Here is a 23,990-nt window from a genome sequence, read left to right on the forward strand (position 1 = left end):
GTTGATAAATATTGTGAGAAATCATTAGCATGATCAGTGTCTTCACATAGATGAATATCATTATTATTAATAATAACATAATAAAAGGTACATTGAGCAAACTTATTATTTCAGATCAAACTGAAAACTGTGTGTATCAAACTGGTAGCCCTTCACATTAATCTGTACCCAAGAAGTAGCTCTCAGTTTCAAAAAGGTTGGTGACCCCTGGTATACAGTATATTTTATAGTTTAACCCCCCTTTTGTGGAAAGCTGCTTCTGTGTTTACGTGTGTAACTTTTGCGACGATCCCTAAACTATGGTACTACTGTATGATGCCGTTAGAGGCGGTTATTGGCGGAAGCGCGACTTTTGAAAATACGGAAATAAAAAAAAAAAAAAAAAGCCTAAAAAAATAGTTTAAATTAACGATCATATCAGTTTCTGTGTATGAAGGACAAAAACTTAAATATAAACAGACAAACAAATAAATAAATAAATGGAGAAACAAACAAAAATGTAATAAAAATAAATGGAGCAACACACAGAAAAAAATTATAAATCAATCAACCAATAGAGAAACAAACAAATGCATAAATAAATGTCAATTTGAATAAATAAATCAGTAAAATGAGTAAACAATATGTACAGTGCTAAATATATACAGAGATTAATAAACACTGCCAACAAATACGATAAAATATTATCATTTGCACCGCCTGACTTTACATACCCTGCACAAGTCTATTTATTATGTTAATTTATTTTCACGAATATTTATACTTTTTCATAATTTGATTTATTTGATTCTGAAATGACAGGCACATAAAGGTTTATCACAAAAAGTGTTGATATATACGTAAAACAAGTTAGCATTTTATATATAAACACACACACACACACACACACACACACACACACACACACACACACACACACACACACAAATGTACAATGATATAACTTCAGGGTGGGCCATGGCCAAATAAATTAACAAAATAATCCAATTTTTCAGCTTATTTTCACCATTTTACCATTATTTACACTAGAACTATTGTTACAACCCCTGCTATAATGTGTGCCTGTACTCTTTTGTCTTGTCTTTCTGCTTTGTGTTCTTTGTTTTGTGCTCAGGTCCGACTCCCAACCATAGATTCTAGAATGCCTTAGCCTGCCTTGATCCCACCTTCACCTTAATGACATAATTACATAGAGATATAGAGTTCTCTGTTTTTTGTTTTTTTTTACGCTTGTGCATGTTTTTCTTAACTTTGAGCTTGGTTTTTGCTCCCTGGACTTGTTAGCAGTGTATATCATTCTCTGTATATATATTTATCACTGTACATATTGTATACTTAGTCCACTGGCAGTAGGAGCGAGGCTGCCATTTGTTTTAGGGTGGGTTCTTTTTTCTGTTTGGTGTATTAGGGAATTATGTAAGTTCTCTCAGATTTAAAAAGTTGTAAAATGAAATTAAACTTTGGGACGAGGACTGGATAGTGAGAATCTTGTCAGAAATTGGCTTTAGTTTGGTATCACTGTGTAACATTATAAAGTACAGACAGCAAGAGACATGTATTAAAGTGTGATTCAGTCTCATTTAATGTCTTGTTTGGTTATTTTTTTTTTCGAATTGCTGTATTCAGCTGCAATATACAAAGTGGTATCAATAGGTTTTGAGACTAGCGCTGTTTAGAAATAAAGTACTTTCGACAATGATCTCGGCAATCGTGTCAAAAGGGCAACCTTAAAGCTGTATTTTCATCTTCAGAAAGAGGGTGAAGTCTGCACAAGCTAATTCTGCTGAGTAGGGTGTTTGCAGAAGTGAGATCATGTTTCCAACGAGAAACTCACGTGCAAGGAGATGTTAGAATAGCAGACGTGGTAATGCACGTGCTCTGAATAGCACCAGTTGCACAGCTCATGACAATGACTTTTGGCACACTGACGTATGAAGGATGGTGCTCCCTGTGACTGTGCATGCAGCGTTGTGCTGCCATCTGTTGGCATGTTATAAAACTAGTCTCGAAACTTTTTGATACTTCCGCTTAAGCGTTTTCTGCAGCTTTTTTTTACACGTGCAAATACGTCACTTCTCAAATCTGACTGGGTTCCCCTAAAAACTTAACAAAATATAGTAAATATTGTGGGGGGAAAAATCTGTTAAGCAAAACGTTTTTGGTTTCATACATAGCAGGAGGTCCCTCAGAAATTATTTTTATTGTTCAAAGTCTATAAACTAAGTAAAATGTTTTGTAGAGTTTAAGTTTACATGTGTTATGTTATCTTTACATGTGTTTACAGTGCTTATGTGTATGTTTACATGTGTTAACATGGGGAAAACTGTCTCTTTTACACTTTAAAAAATGTTCGTCCTATTACCTTTTTTTTTTATATATAATTTTATCAAATTTTATTTGATTTTTTTTTTAAATGTAATAGAATTACTTCGAAGCCCCAGTATAAATTTTACATTTTTTACATAACATTGTCGAGTTCTCCATAGAAATCACTGCACTTTTGTAAGAAAGAGAAACCACTAGAGACTCTATAATTAGCATTTTTATGAATTATACTGAATAATTCTGTGTTTTTTTATTTTTAGAAGTGGCTCATAATGAAAGTCAAAGCCATTACTATCCTGAAAAGCATTCATCTGACGTGTATTTCCCTTAAATCCCCATTTTGGTTTCATCTTGATGAATGAAAAAGTCATTAAAGTACCAGTCCATGTTGATGGACCATCTGGACCTTGGCCAGGTGCAGAATAATCCCCGAAATTTCTATACACCACTCCATGTAAATAATTTATTTGTCCTCGCTCTTATTTCGATCGGATCTCCTCCTGCCTCCAATATATAACACAGTATGTGTCTATACAGTGAGTACAGATCTGTCTGAATATTTTCTGTTATATTTCAATAAATAAAGAATTTGTCGTAGAGAGACAAAAAGGGTTGTGCTCTGGCGCCCTCTACTGGTTAAAGTGTGATGGGGCAATTATGCTTTCACTTTTACGCAAACGTTTTTGTGACTTTATCCATCTAATTCTTCATCTTCATCAACCAAGATCAGGGTCGTACAGAATCCTATTCCTATCCCAAGAACACTGGGTCTGAAATGGGAATGGTGTGTTCTTGAGATAGGCTTCAGTTTAATAGTGACCCTGGCCAGGATGAAGGTTGCTGAAGATGAATAAACTCACATGCCTTCAGTTATTTGGCCTATCACCAAACCTTAAGGAATATTGAAGATTTATAAATCCTCTGCAACATTGAATGTTCTGAAGCATCTTGTAAAGCTTGAAGCTTTATTTGACATTCTATATATTTTTTAAAAGAGCATAAATAGTTGTGGCTAAACAATTGGAGGACTGCAGATCAGGAGAGCTTAATTTCATTCAGTTAGAACACTGAGGAAAAACCTCCATGTTGTGTCTTCCTTACATTTTTTTAATTGTAGACGTATCTTGTGCGGGTTGCCTTTTTTAGAGTCTGAATTATTTTTGAAGGAAGAAAAAAAAGATAAAAGGTGGTTTTTACATGTACATTACAACACAGGGTTGAGGGCCTCACTCAAGTGCCCCAAGAGTGGCAGCTTGGTGATACCAGTGCTTCAACCCCTGACCTTCTGATTAGCAACCCAGAATCTTAACCACTGAACCATCACTGCCCCAAACAGTGCTGCAATTGTGTGTGACCTCAGGCGTAAACACCACATAAACAAGATGAGAACAAAACAACAACAAAGCAAAAGCTGTTCAAAGATTTCCTTTATAAATAACAATTTGAATTAATTTAATTTATCAAAAGGTTTTGAAAGGCCTCAATAATTTGCCACATACATTGTTTTTGAAAGAATATACTGTAGATATTTGATTTGTTAGATTGAAAAAGCTATTTTCTTTTTAATGTTCATAGTGGATTATTCAAATTATTGTTTGTAACATTATTTATTTAGTCAAATCAATTCACCCAGGTTTTAATGGGTGCCAATAATTCTATATATACTGTACATCTATTGTAATGCTGTTTTGTTTATCATGTTAATAAAAAAACAAATTTCATGAAATAATCACGTGCCCAAAAAAAATGCAATGTTAGATTTTATAGCCAGGTTTAACAGATGAAGTGGCCATAATGTGAGCATGGTGAAACTCAGGCGGTAATTGCAGGGTGAATAACCTGCTCACACACCCATCACACAAGAGCAAACAAAAGCTATAGAGAGGTGGAACCATGACAGTTAAAAACAATGATAGCCAAGTCTGAGTCAAATAGCTCTGAGACTGGAGTGTGCTCATATTGTTTTAAATGATATGTTATTTATTAAAATATTTAACACAGACGATACACATTTATCGACAATCAAGATTCACAATATGTCAGATTTATAGAAAATGGCTCTTTTAATAGAACAAGATAGCTGATAAAAAAGTAGATAAAAAAAATCAGTGGAAAAAAATGAATAAACATATTTACATAACACAAAGTATACACAAGACACAATCAGTGATACAATCTTGATACCAATTTACATATATGAGCATTATAATCATGCTTTTCGGTATGAACATCATAAGGGTACTTGTGACTTTCCAGTAAGCATATTTTAGCATTTCTTAACATTATTTCACAATAATCTGTTTACAACAATCATGCCATGATTAAGGAAAATACAGAATCTTCAATGGTGGTGTATTTTATTTAGGAGTTTTTTTCTTTAATTTAAAGCAACAACGAGGGTATTCGTTATTAAAATATTTGTATATTTAAGAAATATTTTCGCTAGAAACTATGTAATGCATGCTTAGTAAATCTTCTCTTGCTACAACAATGTGCAACGATAATGCAATAATAATATATCTTAAAATATATAAGGCTATAATCGACACTCGTCTACATTCGAATAGTAATAAATAGATAAAACTGTGCCCTTTTCATTGACCAGCTTTAAGTAAAAAATAAAATATCAACCAAAATACACACTATATCTAATGTATGACTTCATTTTGGTTCATTTCATACCATTACTACAATTACCATTTTATATTATGACTGAGCTAATAGTTATTCAAATCTGTAACAATACAGAGAAATGCTTATGTAAGAGAAAAATGTACCCAATATATTTCCACACAAGGTACAATAAACTTTATACCTAATGAAAAAGCACGTAATAAATTTGCAGAGATTTGAATAACCTTCAAAAGTTACACCAAAAATCCTTATTTTGCCTTTTTTCTAAGTCATTTACAGGGGTCTATTTCTATCTACTAATGCTACATATTCATTTACAGCATTTTATTGCAGATGCCCTTATCCAATTATCTCATTTATAGAAAGGAGCAGATGATAATTAAGGGTCTTGCCCAAGGGCCCATCAGTGGAAGCTTGGTAGTGCTGGGATTTGATCTCACAACATTCCAAACAGAAGTATAACATCTTAACCACTGGGGTACCACTTCTCCATGTCCACACATTCACTGGCACATTTCAAACTAATCTATAAAATATTTTTTTATCATTAGCAGCCAAACTTTCTATAGAAAGAGCAGAATCAAGCAATGTTTGACTTCATTCATTCATTTAAATAAACACTCCATTTCTGACAGGAATCGGTAAACATGAAGTACATACATATTAGCAGTGCACAATAGACACTCTCTGATCGGCCACAGCACAAGCAGCAAGCAGTGGCTCGGTAAAAGCGTGCCTTGCGGCGTGCAGCACACACTTCGAGTCAGGATCGTAGAACAGGAGTGTTTGTGTGGTCCAGTCCAGCAGCACTCCTATTTTTGTGGGATTTTTCACTACGACCAAATTGACGATCTGGCTGTTGTGACAGTAGGAGAAGTTTCCTTCGTAGTGTGAGAGGACCCAGGATTTGGCGTTGAAGCCTAGACGAGATTCGTTGGTCGAGCCTTTGCGCTCCATGCTGTGGTAACAGACGCCCACTTTAAAGGCGGCGCTATCGCCTACGTACATCACCCAGGTGTGCGTGCCCGAACTGATTTGCTCGAGGCAGAGGGCATTGGGCCAGTTGTCGAAACGAGCCGGGTCATACAGAAGAGGCTTCTTCTGGCGTTTCGGCCGGTACGTGAGGGAGAGCTGGTCTGAGGAGAGTAAAAGGAGATGGCTGACGGTACGCTCATCGAAGTACATCCGACTTGTAGCTGGACGAGGAGAAGAAAAAACACATAAATAAGCAAACAGAAGTAGTTCTATTTTAAGTGTACCAGAAGCTTTAAGAGGAACAACTGGAACCCTGCTCATCCATGTGTTATTTCTATCAGCTTATTACGTGCAAGCAGCTGAAATAAATTCATACATGTACACAAACCAGGCTCTTTAGCTGCCAAATCAGTTTTGACCAGTCGAGAATTAACGGCATTAACTTCTTTAGCAATTTGAGCTACAAGAGCTCGTATGTTGGATCCAGGCTCTTCTTCCCATGTGTATCAATGTGCCTCGGCTGCCCATGACCCTGTCGCTGGTTCACCACTGTTCCTTTCTTGGTCCACAGTTTATAGATTCTGACTACAGCAGACCAAGAACATCCCACAAGAGCTGCACTTTTGGATATGCCCTGACCCAGTCACATGCTCTGTCCCATCACAATTTGGCTCTCGTCAAACTCACTGAAATTTTGAGGAAAAATAAATTCACTTGCTGCCTAAAAAACCCCTCCCACTAACAGGTGCCATGATGAAGAGATAATCAGTGTTATTCACTTCACCACTCATAATGTTATAATGTCATAATGACATGTTCAAGAGCTTTACATATACATGTTCACATAGATAAATAAAAACTGGGATCTTCACATGCAGGTAAGCAACAAGTTCTACAATAAAGTAAGAAGGTAAAAGGCTTTTTGACATGTACATTACAGCACAGTAAAATTCTTTCTTCACATATCCCAGTGATGTTAGAAAGCTGTGGTTGGAGAGCAGATTCAGGCATGATACGGCACCCCTGGAGCACAAAGGCCCCCCCAACCTTTTGATCAGTAACATGGAGCCTTGAGCAATGAGCTACCACTTCCCCAGATGTTGTACTCAAGTAATTCTACAGAATCGATTAAATACTCCACCTGACTTGCATTCAGTGAACCAACTGCATGGCTTTATTTCACACTAATGACCAGTCAAATATCAGTGTAACCTGGTATGTTCTTATTAAAACTTAACCAAACCAACAACAAGGCCGAACAGTATCAAATAGACACACACATACATTTAAAACATTAATAGCAATATAACTAATTTTGGTTAGTATGAGAGAGTGACCATGTCAAGGCAAAGGGCAAGACAATACATGGGGGGAAAATGTTTTTGTATGTATCTTTTTTTATTACAACTATTATTAGTTATGCTCCTCTAGAGTCCACAAACGTCCAGAATTATCCACCCAAAAGCCCCCTATTTAAATCTACCTTACACCTTTTAAAAGGAGCATTACATTTACATCATTACATCTTTAAAAGGTGTTAAGCCCTGCTAGTTCAGTCACACCATCCTTTCTTGTGAGACCAAATACAAACCTCAGAGGCAGTAGAACCTGTAATAAACAGGCTAAACAGGATACAATGCAGCATGAACCAGTGATGAAGACTTGGAAAGTGGGTGGAGCAGCTTTTAATGGTTAGTGGCCTCCATTCTTATGTTTAGTAAATTGTAGCCACACTAATTTGCCATTTGACTTAACTATCCCAAAATATGAGTCTCTGTTTGAGTGTAAATACAGTATATTACACCTACAATCTGTTTAGCGCATCCCTTTACTCTATCCATCACAGAAATGGTACGTGGTAGCTTAATGGTCATTGGACTTGGATCCAAAGGTTGCGAGCTACACCAAGCTGCCACTCCTGAACAGAGCCCTTAACCCCATAATATAACCCCGTAAATGTAAATAGTCAAATGGAAAACACCATATTTTCCACTTCCCACATTTGGGTGGTGAATCATTCTCAGCAAAAAGTGCATCATTACTATTCTCATTGCACAATAGCTACTATAATTCATGTATGACTGTAGGATTGCTACTGGTTGGACATTTAGAATAAGAATTTTATTTTAATAGCCGAGAAACACACGGATTGGAAACTGAGTATTAATCTTACATCCAAAAAAACCCATATTGTTCCTATTTTCTTAAATAGATACCCAGGTACATATTATTGTACTCACAATAGTAGGGTGTATGAGGGCATTTGGTGAGGGTTGAACGTCATGCCTCCAGCACAAGTGTGCAAAATACATAACAAGACAGAAATATAGCTGTATTAAATAGTATTGGTAGCTAAAAGGCACCACTTATTGGTAATGAGTGAATTATCATTGTCAGTGGCAGAAGATTTCAGACAACTGGAGCACCTAACCTGATGACGTGATCAGCCCGAAGTCTTTTGCACAGCCATGACTTTCTCCACACACATCCTCTAAGTTTTTTTCTGTTTTTATTATCAAGAGCATGACATGAACAAAATGCTACAAATTGGTTTTGTTTGCTGCTAGCTACCATTAGCGAGAGGATGTGGCTCTGAAAGTGTCGCGGATCAACGGCGTAAAAAACTTTAGACGAGATTTATTCTTTTTGTTTGCGTCAGTTTTTGATGCGTCATGACTGTTGTCATTATTTAGTCTGGTGTCTTTAAGTAGTAGGGGTGTAATGGCACACGTATTCGTAACAAAATTTTTCGGTACAGGGCTTTCTTACAGATGTGCCCCGAATGCAATCCCTTTAATGTGAGAAACATAGTTAGAGTTCTCTCAGGAACGTATTAAATGGTGGACCTCAAGTTGGTTTAGTCTCCGCCTTGCACTTTTTTTAATCCTTATTAAATTTGAAAACATACAAAACAATGCTCAAACAAATTTTTTTTGCTAGAGTTAGCACACTGTCACTGTGCCTACTCTGTACAGGAAATCTTTTTGTGCCTGCATGAAAATGGAAGAGAATCCATAGCATTAGCATTAGCCGCTAAGCTGTAATATGTATAATGTAAGGGTTTAGACTTACCGGTTGATCCTAGAATCAACGCACTAGCCCACAAGCCCAACATTAGTTTGCTATCACTGCAGTCCCTGTTCAGATTCAGGTGCTCTGAGTCTTTGGGCTCCCCAACACCATCAGCAGCCTCAATCCTGACACAAACACAGAGACACACACAATTTCAACACTGCCTCCCAGATTCCACTGGTTTTCTACTTTGAGTTAATTTAGATGCTTAAGAAACTTACATGTCTGATATTTCAGGGTTGGAGCACTGCAAAAATCAGAAACACAATGGTCAGTTCAATTTGTTAATGTTAACACATTGTGAATCAAACACAGGCCTTATCTCATCAAGAGTTGGTCCATCTATTCAGCCACTTAGGCGATTGCTTATAGCATAATAAATAATTAGTTACATGTGCAATAACTTTTATAACTATTATTGTAGTCTGACTTTTCTGCCATCTGTTCGCACTCCTGCTACAATTCATTCAATTTCATTTTACTTAATATACAACTTAATACAAATATTTTTTTATAACTTAATATGTATATTTATTTATATTTTCTTTATTTTACTTTTATCTTTATTTTAATCTTTTACTGTGAGCAAATGCAATCAAACAATTTTCATATAGGATTGATAAAGTATTCTGATCATGATTAGCATGGGCTTATTGAAAACATATTTATTGCTATTCCTCTAAGATGTGGATTGAGTTACAAAAAATATAATCATGCCTGAACCTAGAAGAATGTAATTCTTTTTGCCAGTGTCTCTCCCAAAAACTTAAGCAATGTGACACAGTATAGCTATGGCTTAATGAAACTAGCGTATTTATCTGTCAATTCCCTTCATTGTGCTATGTTAATCTGCACAAACATACGTGCAGGTGCACAAATAATCACAAACTGGAAAAAACAAACCCACATTTTTGTTTTTGGATCAACAACGGTTGCTATTATTCGTTACTTATAACCATGAAAATCGCCAAATAAATATGTACCAGTAATTAGTCTCAAGAGTGAATAACCTTGAGACATCTGTGCTTCCAAACAAATGACAAAAGATTTTTTACATAATTGATGAAATATAAATTGTACAGTGATCAATGGAAGAACATCCTAAAGAGGCTGCTAAAGGTCACTTTAGTATGAAGCTACTTGATGTGAAAAACAGAGATGCAGCATTTTGACCACTGGAAAGTAATAATACTTGTAACATTGATACTTATAACCTAAAAAAATAAGATTACAAGCAATCAGTTTGGACTTTAAAGCACAGTTTTGTGTACTTTAAACATTATCCTTATGTCCTAAGAAGCTAACTTATTGCTACCTTTCTTTGGTGCTTGCTAGCTAATTTGTAAGCTTGTACTGTTTGTGGACTCTGAGGTAATGTTTCTGTTTATATTTCTTTCTAAACACAGCAATGATTTAATGTATGATCAGAGATGAAATATAACTGATTTCAAAAACAGGTAATGATATTTCAGCTAAGCTGTTGTAAGCTACTGTATATACGCAATTGCTACCACAACAATTACACTATTAATACGATAAATACTAGCTGGCTGGCAAATGAATAAAATGAAGCAATTCATCAAGTCAGTGATTCTGTAGGTGTTTGAGTTTGGTAATCATTTCACACACCACCCAGGGTAGCTCTGGGTCCAACCTCCAAACCCCAAAACGCCACCTTTCTTTAGTCCTCACCACAAGCAAGGTGTCTGTTGAGTGTGTAAGGGTGTGCACCAGGCTGGTCCGGGCATGTGTGAGAGTGTCGAGTGCCTTGGTCCAGTGTGCCCGCTGCGTGAGGAGACACTGCTCGATTCGCTCTTCCTCCCGCTGTACAGCCTCCAGCAGACGCTGTTCTTCCTCATCCAAGGCTTCACGCACAGCATTCACCTGAGCCACAACTCGCTCACGGGCACTGCTTGCCTCGGTCTACACACATAATGCCCACAGCATTATAAACAGTTATGGACTTCTTTTTTATTACCAATCTGAACAATTAAAACATTACGGGGAACACCGGTAATAATAAATGATGGAGCGATGTGATATGGCTCAACTCAATGCTTCTTGTTTTTCAACAACAAAAATCATGATTGAGTGTCAAAATGTTCACGCTTAAAAGTGTAGAAACAGGAACACAATGGTTTGGCACAAAATAAATGTTTTTTATTTAATGGCCATGCTATCTTGGTGGGAGTGATGGCATGCAATTACAATTATCTCCCTTGAAGTGTTATTAATCTAATATTACAGCCACACATACTGTACCGCCGACATTTCTCAGTTATAGCCAAAGTTGTAGAATATCCACCAAAAAAAGCTAGTTCCTGTTTTGAAAAAAAAAAAATGTATAGCAGCTTTTAAATGTTGTTTTTTCAACAGCCTCTCTTTTTTTTAATCACACTTACCTGAGAGAAAATATTCATTTTTTTATGATAAACCAGAGAAACCAGAAATATGTAATATCCAATTTTCCTTTGAAAGAACAATTGCTAGCATTTATTATTCTGGTTTCTGCATCATATATATATATATAAGTAAATATTTTGTCATCAATGTTGATGTGTTAAAAGCAGAAAAAAATTAAGCAAGTGTAAGGATATGAGCGAGTCTGCAGTGTTCTGCAGTCTGCATTATCTATCAAAAGTGTGTTTTGATCTGGTGACAGGTATATCTATTTTTGTAAATATATATATTAGGGGTGTAACGGTACACAAAATACACGGTTTTTAAAATACTTAGTTTTTAAGTCACGGTTCAGTTCCATTTTGGTACGGATAGGGGGAAGAAATTCAAAACATAAATTTTTTTATTAACACAATAGTATTATTAGTATTATTAATATTTTTTGATCATCAACATTCAAACAGTTTACATGCTTAAAACTATTTTAAATCAAACGCCTGCTTGGTTAAATAATATATAAAACATTTTTTTATAATATTTTATAAAAATAGAATCAATCAAATTAATGCTATACACTTTTTTATTATATTGATTAAATTGAGTAATAAATTAAGTAAATAAGTAATAAAATTGGCACAAATTAAACTGATTAAGTAAAATTTGATAAAAGGAAAAAAATTAAGTTTACATTCATTTTCTAGAGCTATGATCTACTTAACTGTTCTACTTATTTCAGCAGACTTTTACAAATGTCTTCATTCCGTCCATCCTTCATTCATTCACTCCCTTAATATGCAGAATTGTCAGGATTTTCTCTTTTTAAGAGAAATTCTAAAAGGCTAAAGAATCAGTAGCTCTAGCATTAGCATTTAACCAGGAAGAGCGCTATGGATTTAAGATTTTTTTTTTTACTTTACATTTCACTGCAAGTTGTATCCTGCATATAACTACTGTATGTTTGTGGCAAATAGAAAATCTTTAATCCATAGCGCTAATGTTAGCCACTAGCCACTTTCTGGTTAGCGTATATCACTAGCACTACTGATTATTTAGCGTTTTTAAGCATACACAAAACAAATCTTATTTCCGGTGGGGAGTAAATATCCATGGTGACACTGCGCTAACTGTAGTTTCTTTATTATACCCCTGGCATTGTTGTGTATGTTTTGAAATATAAAAAATATAAAAAAAAAATGCTCAAACTGATATATATATAAATATATATATATATAAATATATATATATATATATATATATATATATATATATATATATATATATATATATATATATATATATATATATATATATAAAACACTTTGCAGACCTTTGCACTCGACTGTATGTTCTGTATATACACGCAATTAAAGAAATACAAAGCTTGTAGATAACAATAAAACTAATCAGCAAAAATTCTCTACGCATGAACTCTAAAGAGAAAAAAAGGTTAATCTGAAGGCCTTTAGATATAACCTTTAAGTTTTCTCCTGCAGACAAGCCCTTGAGGGCGGAGTGTTTTTTTCTAAGAGTGTATTGTTTACAGTGTAATGATCCCTCGGAATTTAATGGTCCACTGAGTTGCCAGATCTTTGTGTATTGTGTACACACTTCTGCTTTGATAGGGAAACACTGGGTTGTCGAGTTCTACATGGAACAAGAAGTTTTCCCAAAGAGAGACAACAGAAATCGAAAACAAAAACTAAGAACCTCAAACTATGAAACAGATCTTTAAAGTATATGATGTATTTAGAAATTAACAATGACAAATGGTTTAAAAAGAAATCCTCTCTTTTTTTAAACCAACTAAAACCCTGTGATTGAGTATCAGGCAGTATAAGCTTTAGAAGTATATAAATACTAATACTGTATACTGGTTTCAAAAGGTACAATAGAAATGCATTGGTAATTGCATTGAAGGTAAAAAATTCATGGAAATTGTTGGTTGGAATCTTTGCCAAATGCCATAAAAAAAGTAAAAAATGTATATATTAGCATAATTCCTCTGCCTTGTCATTCACAGTGGTTCAAACCCACTATCATGGGCATCTCTGAGATTGTGCATGTGGATGTCTTGCTAGCACAATTCTTATATTATGTATTCTCTCTTGTGATGCAACATGAGCAGCAGTATGATGCACTTTGCTGGCTTTACATGTCGCATATATGTGTACAATAAAGCGACAGGTAAGATTTTGGTTTCATAAATCGAATTGCATTGGTCTGTTTTCTTGATATCGTGGTTTGAATCTTGAGAGATGCCGTATAAACTTGCTAACTTGGTGAAAGTAGTGGCATACTTCCTCTACCCTGTCATTCACAGTGACACTTGCCCACTATCATGGGCATCTCTGATCTTGAGCATGTGGAGGAATCTAGATCATTTTATTTAATAATTCTGCCTTGTTTTATGAGCAGCAGATTGAAATGATGCACTTTGCTGGCTTCCCATGTCTTAAGAAAATAATATATATATAAATAATACATCTTGATGACTAATACTTTAAGTATTAACCTATTATACATTGTGTGTATAAAGTGAACACATAGGGCTGTAAACAACTAAAAAAAAATCAATGTGAAAATATCCTCGGAGCAAGGATAGTTAGCATGGGCTAGTACAGGTTACTATGTAGGTGTGTGTGTGTGTGCATGTATTTAAGCTCGCTAATCACCTGCAAAGCCTTCTCTTTCGCAGTCAGTGTGTTGTTTATGAAGCGCTCTATCTGTAGTGCTTGCAGCTGCATTTTCTCACAGATGTCCACCAGCTGATTCTGAAAGAGATCACATATGCAATGACTCACCTGCTTCATGAGTTGAATATTTTGTTGTTAAAATGAAGTGCATCGATTTGAGAACAGTCTAAAAATGTAAAGAGCTCAAATTATACTGGAGAATGCCCGTGGTCACGGTTTTGAACTGGTATTAACGGAAACCAACAAACTAACCAGCAAATTAGTAGCAGAAATAGGAAGCACTTCACGAATATAACAATTTGAATATAACCTCGTGTGTTCCAGGTTGGAGGTTTTCTTTAAATGTCAACATGCTGAGCAGCACGTGTTGTGCAAATGTCTACACTTGAACACAATTGAAAAACTACCTATGTGTGAACATTTACCACCAAGAATTGTTAGAAATGACCACACAATACTTCAAGCACACAATACTTTCTTTACATGAGCATTTGGTTCAGGGATTCCTGTTTCAAGACCATGAAAGAAATACACATTATACATTGCACAAAATAGCATATAAATGCAAAATGCAATTCATGCACAGTATGTTTCCACACTTGGATATTCAGAGTAATGCAGTTTAATACCTTTCTGTGTTTGAATCATACTGTAAACAGAATCTATTTTTATTTTCTAAACCCTATGTATAGATATTGGTTACTTTATACCACTTTATATTTTACAAAATGTATTACTTTTATTTCATGTAATATTGAGGGAAATATATGAGCGAAATCACAAAATCTCAAATGTCTATTCCTGTCATTTTATATGCAATATCCTGAATTCTCTAGACTACTTGACTTGTGAAATATCTCTTTAGGAGATTTTGACAAACTTTCCTGCACAGGGTCACCTAAATACGTGGATCCTATTCTGTGAAATCCTGGATAAGGTGCCAACTCATTGCAAGGAACAATTGCAAAAGCATTATGGACAGTTTGGAAATGTCAAGCAATCTACAATGACAAAGCATATCAACTGGCTGGGGGAGGACACACAGGGACAATATGCAAGCTCAGGGCACACAAGGCACAAGTGGGATTTGCCTTCCTAACTCTGGAGGTCAAATGCAACGGTGTGTATGTGTTTTATGCATGACAATTACGGGCAGTGGTGATTCAGCGGTTAGGGTTTGGGTTAGTGGCCAAGTCAGGGGTTCCAAAAAAAAAAAACCCCTGACTTTCCAGGATGTCCAAAGCAGAAACCAATTTACAACATTCCCTGAACGTTTTAAAATGGTAATATTAATAAGCAAGTAGGAACCAAATGGTAATACTGAGCAAACCTTGTGAGTTCATTGGGATATTGTGATACTTGGCACAGAGTTAAGGGTTTAAGGGTTTTCATTTGCTCACCCGTACAGATGTGGCTCGTAACTGCAGCTGGATCACTCTGTGATTCCGACAAGCTCCTTGATCAACACACTTGGGGCAAACTGGCCTTCCTTCCGTCCTGCAATACCAATCCACGTCTTCCTCATGCTCGGGACACACTGTCCGTCCTCCAGTGGTGCTGGACGCATCTGTAGAAGACCCCATACTCTTCTTGCCATTGGTGTACCCGAACTTGTTTTCGAAAATGGCTAAACGGGAATCTTCATGGATTCTTGCGCGCAAGTCTGTGGCGTTTGCGTGTCCATCTGGATTGAGCTGAATTCCATAGTCCGGCTCGTGCTCATTGTCCCGTAACGAGACCACGGACAAATCACAAAGTCCATAATCCCCACTCATGACTGCCCGACAAACAATCTTCTTCTCTTTTTTTGTGCAATTCTATCGTTTAAGATGGGAGAGAAGACCCTCGCTGGTGTTTCTCCCCGCGCCGCAGATGCATCCAGGTGCGCGCCCGACTTCAACCTGTCGCAGGTGAGTAACGCGGAAGTGCTGCTCAGAGTCGCACAGCCAGTTTTCCAGGCTGTCGTGGCAGCAGCTTGTTTCATCGAGACCGACAGACTGACGCAGGACGAAACACAATGACTCTCGGTGTCTCACAGGGGTCCAGTTAATCAGGTCTTGGAACGATTCACCAACCCAATCCCTATCCTGGTTCCTACCTGAAATGGGAGGACAATGGCTACTTGTAAAACATGACTTACTGCCAGGACAGACTCTGAAAGGAAAAATATGGAAGCTGGTTAAACCCGTATTATAGAAGCTTAACCACTTGTTACTGATATTTCTTGGATGTTTGCTTGTACTTGTGTTCAAAGGTTCAATTCCATGTAAACATTAAAAAAAATCCTTACTTTGCCCCCTAAACATTACAGTAAAGCGAAATTATTTTTTTATACCACACCTTTGGAGCAAAGAGTGTTAAGGGCCTTGCAGAGGGGCCCAACAAGTCCTTCTACCCCAAACCTTCTGATCCGTAACCCAGAAACTTAACCAGTGTTTGCATACTATTACCATTTGCGTTCCTTTTTCTGGGAATTCTTTAGTGGTTACAGGACAATTGACATGAAAAAATACTTTTTTTTTTTTTTATTATTATACAAATAAAACTTCCAGAAGTATATTCATACATTGATCATCATGACATTATAACATTATGACCAGTAAAGCGAGTGTAAGGATTTGTGTGAGTCTGGGCCAAATTGTGACGTCTAGACGACTGGGTCAGAGCATCTCCAAAACTGCAGCTCTTGTGGGATGTTCCCAGTCTGCAGTGGTCCGTATCTATCAAAAGGGGTCAAAGGAAGGAAGAGTGGTGAACGGGTGACAGGGTCATGGGCGGCTGAGGCTTGTTAATGCATGTGGGGAGTGAAAGCTGGCCTGTGTGGCCCGATCCAACAGATGAGCTCCTGTAACTCAAATTGCTGAAGAAGTGAATGCTGTTATTGCTCGACTCGAAGAGTGTTTTGGCAGCAAAAGGGGGACCAACACAATGTTAGGAAGGTGGCCATAATGTTATACCTGATCGGTGTGTATATATAAACAAATGTTCTGGGGAAACTCAAAGCCCAAGGTTGTTTGATGGTTATAAAACTACTAACAAGGAACATTTAGCAAAAGTTGTTCATTTTGTACCCACAAACAAACTTCTCAGTAATATACGTTCTTTAATACTCTTGTCATTGGAAACTTATCAATGAGTAGTCTATATATATATATATATATATGTATATATATATATATATATATATATATATATATATATATATGTGTATGTATATATATATATATATATATATATATATATATATATATATATATATATATATATACATACATACATACACAGAAAAATCAAGGTACAGTAATGTACCTTAAAGAGTACAAATGCTTTGTCGCCCCAGCTGTACCCTAGCAAGGCACAGAAATGTACCTCTGAACACTGATACATTTTTGTACCTTCTTGTTTGTACCTCTAAAAGAACAATTTTGCACCCCTAGTGATAGAAATGTACCTTTATGTTACAGTTTAAAATTACATCCTGTATTCTCCCTGGGCCCCTCACTAATATCCAGCTGAACTGATTTGTCCTAAAAAATAAAATAAATAAAAGACACTTGCATGGGTGGAGGGAAGACTCAATTCCAATTCCTTCATAAGCATTAGGCTTTGAGCATTTTGTTACTTGTTTAAATAAAAAACAGAGGCAGTGCATTTTTCACATTTTTTTTTTTATCACAAAAGTAACAAATTTCTCAGTATAAAAGTACAGAACATTCTAAATTCAGTTTTATAATTCATACTGGATATTCTGTACCACACATTAAAAATTCAATTAACATAGAATTTCAATTGCTTCAGAAATGAAATCATCATGCCAAATGAACAGTTAATTCATCAGTTTTATGTGCTAAACATAGGTAGTGCATGTTTTACAAGCATTTAAACAAAATGTAACAATTCTTGAATAAAATACAGAACATTAGCCATTCAACTCATATACTAGATGTTCTGTATAAAACCGCTTAAAATATTTCAAATAAACATGTACAATGCATATCAATTCCTTCAGAGCATAAACACAATTAGTTTTAAATACTAAACTCTAAAGCATTTTAACACATCCTATCCTCGAGCTTTTGCAACTTTTTTTTTTTTTTTTTACTTCTATCCCTCTTTAGACCACCCATCGCTAATTATCAGTATGTCAACTTGTATTTTAAACATTAAAACCACATTTCTGACAATCTGGACACAATACTTGCATTAAACAGACAGTTCACCCAAAAACTTAATTTCAATTAACACTTCAGAATGGGATATCATGCACAATGAACAATTAATCAGTTTTGTGTGCTAAACACATATGTAGTTCATGTTTTTAAACAAAATACAACAATTTTTGTATAAGTATAAATGACCAAACATTAGCAACTTAAATGTTACTCATATACTGGATATTCTGTATTAAACCTGTTAAAAATATTTCAAATGAACATGTACAATGCGTTTCAATTCCTTTAGAGCTTAATTACAAAACTGAAATCATCGGGCCCAATCTGTGCTTCCTGTAAACATGTTTTCTATAAGAATGATAACGCAAAAAAGTTGACTGGCACTCATTTATACTACAGGTGATATTAAAATGTGATTGATGCGCATGAACGATTCCAACATGTTGGATTAATTTAACGAGACTGAATGTCCTCCGTGTGCACTTTATGCAATGGTACATTTGAAGCATGAGGATTTAATATAAAAGGTTTATCATCCTTAGTAAAGTGACTGGCAGTGGCTTGTCTCCCTCTTCCCCGATGTTGACAATGCACCTCCGAAGGAAAGTGAGAGTGTTCTTCAGGTGTGGTGGATATGTGATGTTAAAAGTAAAATACATACAGAAGGCAGTCATGAAGGCCTCGTCTAGGCTGGTGCACTGGCACACAACCATGCCATTCACCTTCACCACGCTGTGCCCTCTTCTAATGATTGCCATCTTCCAATCATTCTCCATCAGTTGAATGGTTGGAAAGGGGGTAGCAGGGTCCTCCTACATAAGAGAAAACAAAAAGAAAACATTTTAAAATGTAAATAAACAAGTCAGTCATTTTAGCCTTTTATTATATTTTTAAAATTCCCTGTATATATTGTAGATGGTTTTACAGATACATTTACTCTAATGAAGCACATCTACCGGAGACAGAAATGTCCCAAATCCAAGCTATCTTTTTCTGTTCCTGTACTAACATGAGGTCCACCAGCCAGCATTGCAGGATAATTCAGAAGCCTACCTCTTTCATAGTAATGTAGTGTTCGATCTTTTCTCTGAAGATGGATGGCAAGAAGATAAGCCCAGCCCTTAAGTCAATTCCTGCAATGTGGAAAAATATCCTACTTTCTCAATCACATATTTTGCAATGTGGTAAAGCAAATTACATATATTGTGAGTTTTACTTGCAAAGTGACTGTCTCTACCTGGTAGATCTTCAGCCAGGGCATCCTGTCTTGTTTCAGTGTACTGTTTTGCTAGGGGGGATTTTGCTGTGGCAAGTTTCAGCACATTTGGCAGAACTCTAGCAAAGCCCTCTCTGAAGCGATGACAGAAGCTGCTTGGTGAGGGATGGATTCGGTCAATCTCATCAAAAAACTGTAGAATGTGAAGACATGATTAACATTCAGTGCATCACTGAAAGCAAATTTATTTCAATTAAATGTTTTATTTAATTAAATGTTTATTTTCCGTGACAGTAATCGACATGTCTGCAATTTCACAATTTCCAAAATCGTAATTGCATCCCTGTATCATTCAGATGTTTTTAATACTCAATCCATCAGGAGTTCTTAAGTATGGGTACTTTTTGACTACATCCTCCACAGACATTCCTTCCATGATTTCTCGACGTCTCCAGGAGAATGTTTGTGCCATGCGGTCTTTGACAGTCGGGATGTCTGGATGTTTCTTCTGATACTCACTTTGTAGAACGTTCACATGGGCCTCAACAAACGTTGAATCCTCCCCAAAACAAGATTCCTTTGTCAGAACAACAAACAGAGAATGCTTAAACTGTGACAGATAATGGCAGAGACAGATATGTGAAAAGTGAAACCGGGCCCTAATGTTCAGTCAGTGAAAGAGTTAGGTGTGTGCAAAAAATATTTAAATGTCTGTAATATCTGCCTTACATAGTCCTGCACTAAGTGAAATGTAAAAGTCATTAAAAGTAAATATAAAAATAAAAAATATGGAAAATAAGATGTGCATATGGCAGTGGCTTACATATGCTACACTAGCTGGCTTTCTACACAAACTCGCAGATGCACTGGTGGATCTGGACTGCTTTGTATGGCCAAACTTCTCCTTCAGCTTTCTTACTTCACTGTCGCTGACAAGTGGTGCACGTTCTGTTTAAATTTTCGCTTTAAAGACATGTGCCAGGTGTGCTAGTAAAAAAACAAACAAAAAAAACCCCACATTTGACTATTTGGCATACTCCAGCAAGTAAAGATAAAATATTATCTTGTGCAATTATGTAGACAGAGATAAATGGCTTAAAAACAATGTAACTTACATAGCCATTTCCCTCCTTATCCCTCAGGAAAGGGTATTTCACTATCAGTGCCTTGGCAACTTGAATATACTCTGCATTAGTTGGATACCTAGTACAAAGGCAGAAACAAACTCAAAATCTCTTGGTTGTGTCTAACAGTCTTCATAGATTGTGAATTGATCTTAAGCAGTACAGTTGAAGTAGCAAAGATGTAATAATGGTTATACTTACAAAGTGTATTCTGCCATCATTTCATACAGCGTTCTTATTATTTTGTTGCGTACTTTTGGCACTGTGTGACATGGTTCCTTGATGTCAAGTCTCGCCTGGACATCTTTGGGAAAGGTTGGAATGACAGTCACAATAGGTAGTCCCCTGTGAGCTGCTTCAACACTGCAATACAAAATTACATCAGTAACCAATTGAGGGTTGATCCTATTGCATACAACAAAAAAAACAATTCACCACCCAGGTGCTCACACAGACTCTTATCTAAATAGCCTTTATTGTAGGGCAGTGCTACATATCATTACATCAGTTTTTCCTTTTTATAGGCTATTGAACTAAAAGCATTTATGAAATAATCAGACAATATCTAGTCTTTTTTCACCGTTCTCAAAATAATGTTAAAACTGATACAATTTTATGTTGTTGAACACATTTACCAAAACGGCACCGTCAAAATACTGCCCTTACCTTGGATCAGTGGAAGGATGAGGTTGGAGTTCTGCCGTAGACTGAGCGACTTCAACTGGTACTGGCTCCAATACAACAATGGTCTCATTCTCCTTGTAATGGCGTACAAATTGTTGAAATTTTAGTTGCTTTTTGAAGGAACCATCAAACAGGTAGCCAACCATGGCTTCAGTGAGTCCACAATCCACTGTTTCTCCATCAACGTCCTTTTCTGATCACAGAAAATCACAACAGTTATAGACGAATAACTGTAAAACACAGACAGACAAACTGTAAAACACAGACAGACTTGAGTGCGATCAAATGTGTGGAAAATGATAATCGTCGGAAAAATTAGTTAACTCCATGAATATAAATCGAGGGAACGAAATAGTAAATCGTGTGCACGTCTTAGCTTACTTGTCATGTCCGTGGCTCCTTATGATTACGAGCTCATCACATCAAATTTTAACTTGAGAGTGTGTTCATGACCAATAGCATTTAACTAGTTACTAATATTTACACTAAATCCGATAGCACGTGAAGGCAGCATAAAAACGCTGAGCGCTCGTGCAAGACGCTGCAAAAGACGCTGCACGTGATAGTCTAGCCTGAAAAAAATTCTAAACGCTGTTTGAGCATAAGAAACAACATTTATAGGATATGTTATGTAAGTTTTTGTTGTAAAATTGGAAAAAATTGACTAAATAAACAAAATAACTGTGTGTAACCCAACTAGCAACAAGCCATAACGTGCTTAGTGTAGTTAACGATAGTTTAAGTTATGTTTGTAAACGTTGATAGCTAACAGTAGCATGCTATGAACAGAAAAAAAAATCAAGATTCAGTTACTTACCCCTGAATTTCCTTGCCTCTTCTTCGTTAATCTGTATTCCAGCTTCAGTTACTTTCTGAATTAGTTCACCGTGGAAAAACTCGACAGGGATGGACAATTAACCGACATTTTCGCTCATTTCACGCACTCCTATTGCAAGTGTGAGAGAAAGTGCACTCACTGTGCAACGCGCAAAGAAGAAATCCCGCCTTCTGAATAGACGAGCCAATGGCTGATTGGTAAAGTCACACGTCATCTCAGCAGCCGTTAAAAGCTCCGGTTGGAAACAGTGTTCTTTCAAAATGATTACTTGAGAGTGATGCAGTCAAAATATAATAATAATAATAATAATAATAATAATAATAATAATAATAATAATAATAATAATAATAAAAGTAATGCAGTCGATTAAATTTTTTTGGTAAATGTGCTGTTCATCAGCATCCTACACTGATATGATATTGTAAATATGTCCACTTATAATTTGTATTAAGTTATTAATTAAACTTTTTTATGCCAATTGGGTGGAAATGTACCTGTAACCTTTTTTTTTTACTTTAATTAACAATTATGATTTTGTGATTTGCTGCATAATGTACCTTAAGCTTGTTAAAAGTACAATTTTGTACCCTTTGCTGTCAGAACTAATTTTGTACCTTTAAATTAAAACAAAGGTTCACAGTTGTCACCTTAAGGACCATTTCCTGTACCTTACAGGGTACTTTCATGGCAAATGTACCTTTAGGTACAGAAACGATACCCCTATTTTCTGTGTGTGTGTGTGTGTGTGTGTGTGTGTGTGTGTGTGTGTGTGTGTGTGTGTGTGTGTGTATAGCAAGGAGCATTCTCCAAAGGTTGATTTTCCTACATGCTAAGTTTCTTTGAAACATTTTTTAACTGGATTTTCACTAAACTGATATACTGATATTATGTTCATGTTCTGGGAATGTCCAGGTAATGTTCGTAAATGGTCACAAGTTGCAGAATGTGTATTAGTACTGAAGCTACAAACTAACATTCCAGGAACATTCCCAGAACATCAAATTCTCAAGGATTGTAATTATTTTATACAAACTAACAGTCTGGGTAACAACGACCCATTTAGATAAAAGACTCTCACTGTTTAGATAAAAAGGGAATGAAGCTCAATAAATGCGTTTATTACTACAATCGAATGCACAGTTTCTCAACCCTGGTCATGGTGTACACCCAGTCGTGTGCATTTTACTGTGTGGAAATATACAATGCTTTAATTTTATGCTTATTTTTGAGCATGTGTTATGCATGTGTTATTAGTATGGTTTGTGGTTTATAATCGTTGGAGAAGAGTTTGTTGTGTTGCCACACCCGTCGAGTTTTGGGTGGTAGTTTTAGTATCCACTATTGACTTTGGGGGTCACTGCTGTTTGGCCTTTATATCAATACGAAGTTTTTAAGGCTTGGAGCAAACAATACCTATTTTTTGTAAATTACAGTTTGAATTGGAAATGTTATGTCATTTGGTTGTGTTTATTTCTTTTGGTTATTGAAAGTGTGTAATCAGTGTCTATTAATCATCTTCATTGTTGTTGCTAAATAACAGAGTTGTAAAAAGTACTGTACCTGAAAATCATACTTGAGTAAAAGTATAGATACCTTACTGCAAAACCTACTGCATTACAATTTTAAACATAACAATTCCAATATGACTTGAGGAAAAGTCTTAGAGTATCTGATCTGAACAGTACTTGAGTATTTTTCTCATATTGAACTTGTCCTCAACACCAAGACAGATGTTAGGGAAAAGCCAATATCAGTTGATTTGTGAGGTTTTATTTCCTAAAATACAAATATAAAGTACACCTCAAAACTGCATTTACCATCAACACAACAGCCTCTTCGACATGCCAGAATGAAACA

At 36.0% G+C, this 23,990-nt stretch overlaps 2 protein-coding genes across 4 annotated transcripts; both read right to left on the bottom strand.

Annotated features, from left to right (window-relative positions):
* Positions 1 to 4,292: 4,292 nt before the first annotated feature.
* Positions 4,293 to 16,390, bottom strand: bspry (B-box and SPRY domain containing). Its single transcript, XM_046839952.1, has 6 exons — positions 15,500 to 16,390; positions 14,079 to 14,177; positions 10,699 to 10,929; positions 9,228 to 9,253; positions 9,007 to 9,131; positions 4,293 to 6,155 (listed from the first exon to the last, which is right to left on the bottom strand). The coding sequence occupies exons 1-6, from the start codon at positions 15,872 to 15,874 to the stop codon at positions 5,623 to 5,625; spliced, it is 1,389 nt and encodes a 462-aa protein (XP_046695908.1). The 5' UTR covers positions 15,875 to 16,390; the 3' UTR covers positions 4,293 to 5,622.
* A 1,405-nt stretch (positions 16,391 to 17,795) lies between these two features.
* LOC124379156 lies at positions 17,796 to 22,334 on the bottom strand. 3 transcript variants are annotated; one of them, XM_046839296.1, is made up of 8 exons: positions 22,113 to 22,334; positions 21,278 to 21,488; positions 20,813 to 20,974; positions 20,603 to 20,690; positions 19,889 to 20,064; positions 19,509 to 19,680; positions 19,325 to 19,404; positions 17,796 to 19,083 (listed from the first exon to the last, which is right to left on the bottom strand). In XM_046839296.1, exons 2-6 carry the CDS (start codon positions 21,439 to 21,441, stop codon positions 19,587 to 19,589), a joined length of 684 nt encoding a protein of 227 aa, XP_046695252.1. In that variant the 5' UTR covers positions 21,442 to 21,488; positions 22,113 to 22,334; the 3' UTR covers positions 17,796 to 19,083; positions 19,325 to 19,404; positions 19,509 to 19,586. The 3 variants fall into 3 exon arrangements, 2 of the variants coding, with proteins under 2 accessions (XP_046695252.1, XP_046695254.1); XM_046839298.1 differs by having other exon boundaries at positions 21,278 to 21,525; XR_006924379.1 differs by lacking the exons at positions 21,278 to 21,488; positions 22,113 to 22,334 and adding an exon at positions 20,311 to 20,474 and having other exon boundaries at positions 19,509 to 20,064; positions 20,813 to 20,860.
* Positions 22,335 to 23,990: the final 1,656 nt, after the last annotated feature.

The sequence above is a fragment of the Silurus meridionalis genome, chromosome 25, assembly GCF_014805685.1.
Source record: "Silurus meridionalis isolate SWU-2019-XX chromosome 25, ASM1480568v1, whole genome shotgun sequence".
Classification (NCBI taxonomy): Eukaryota; Metazoa; Chordata; class Actinopteri; order Siluriformes; family Siluridae; genus Silurus; species Silurus meridionalis.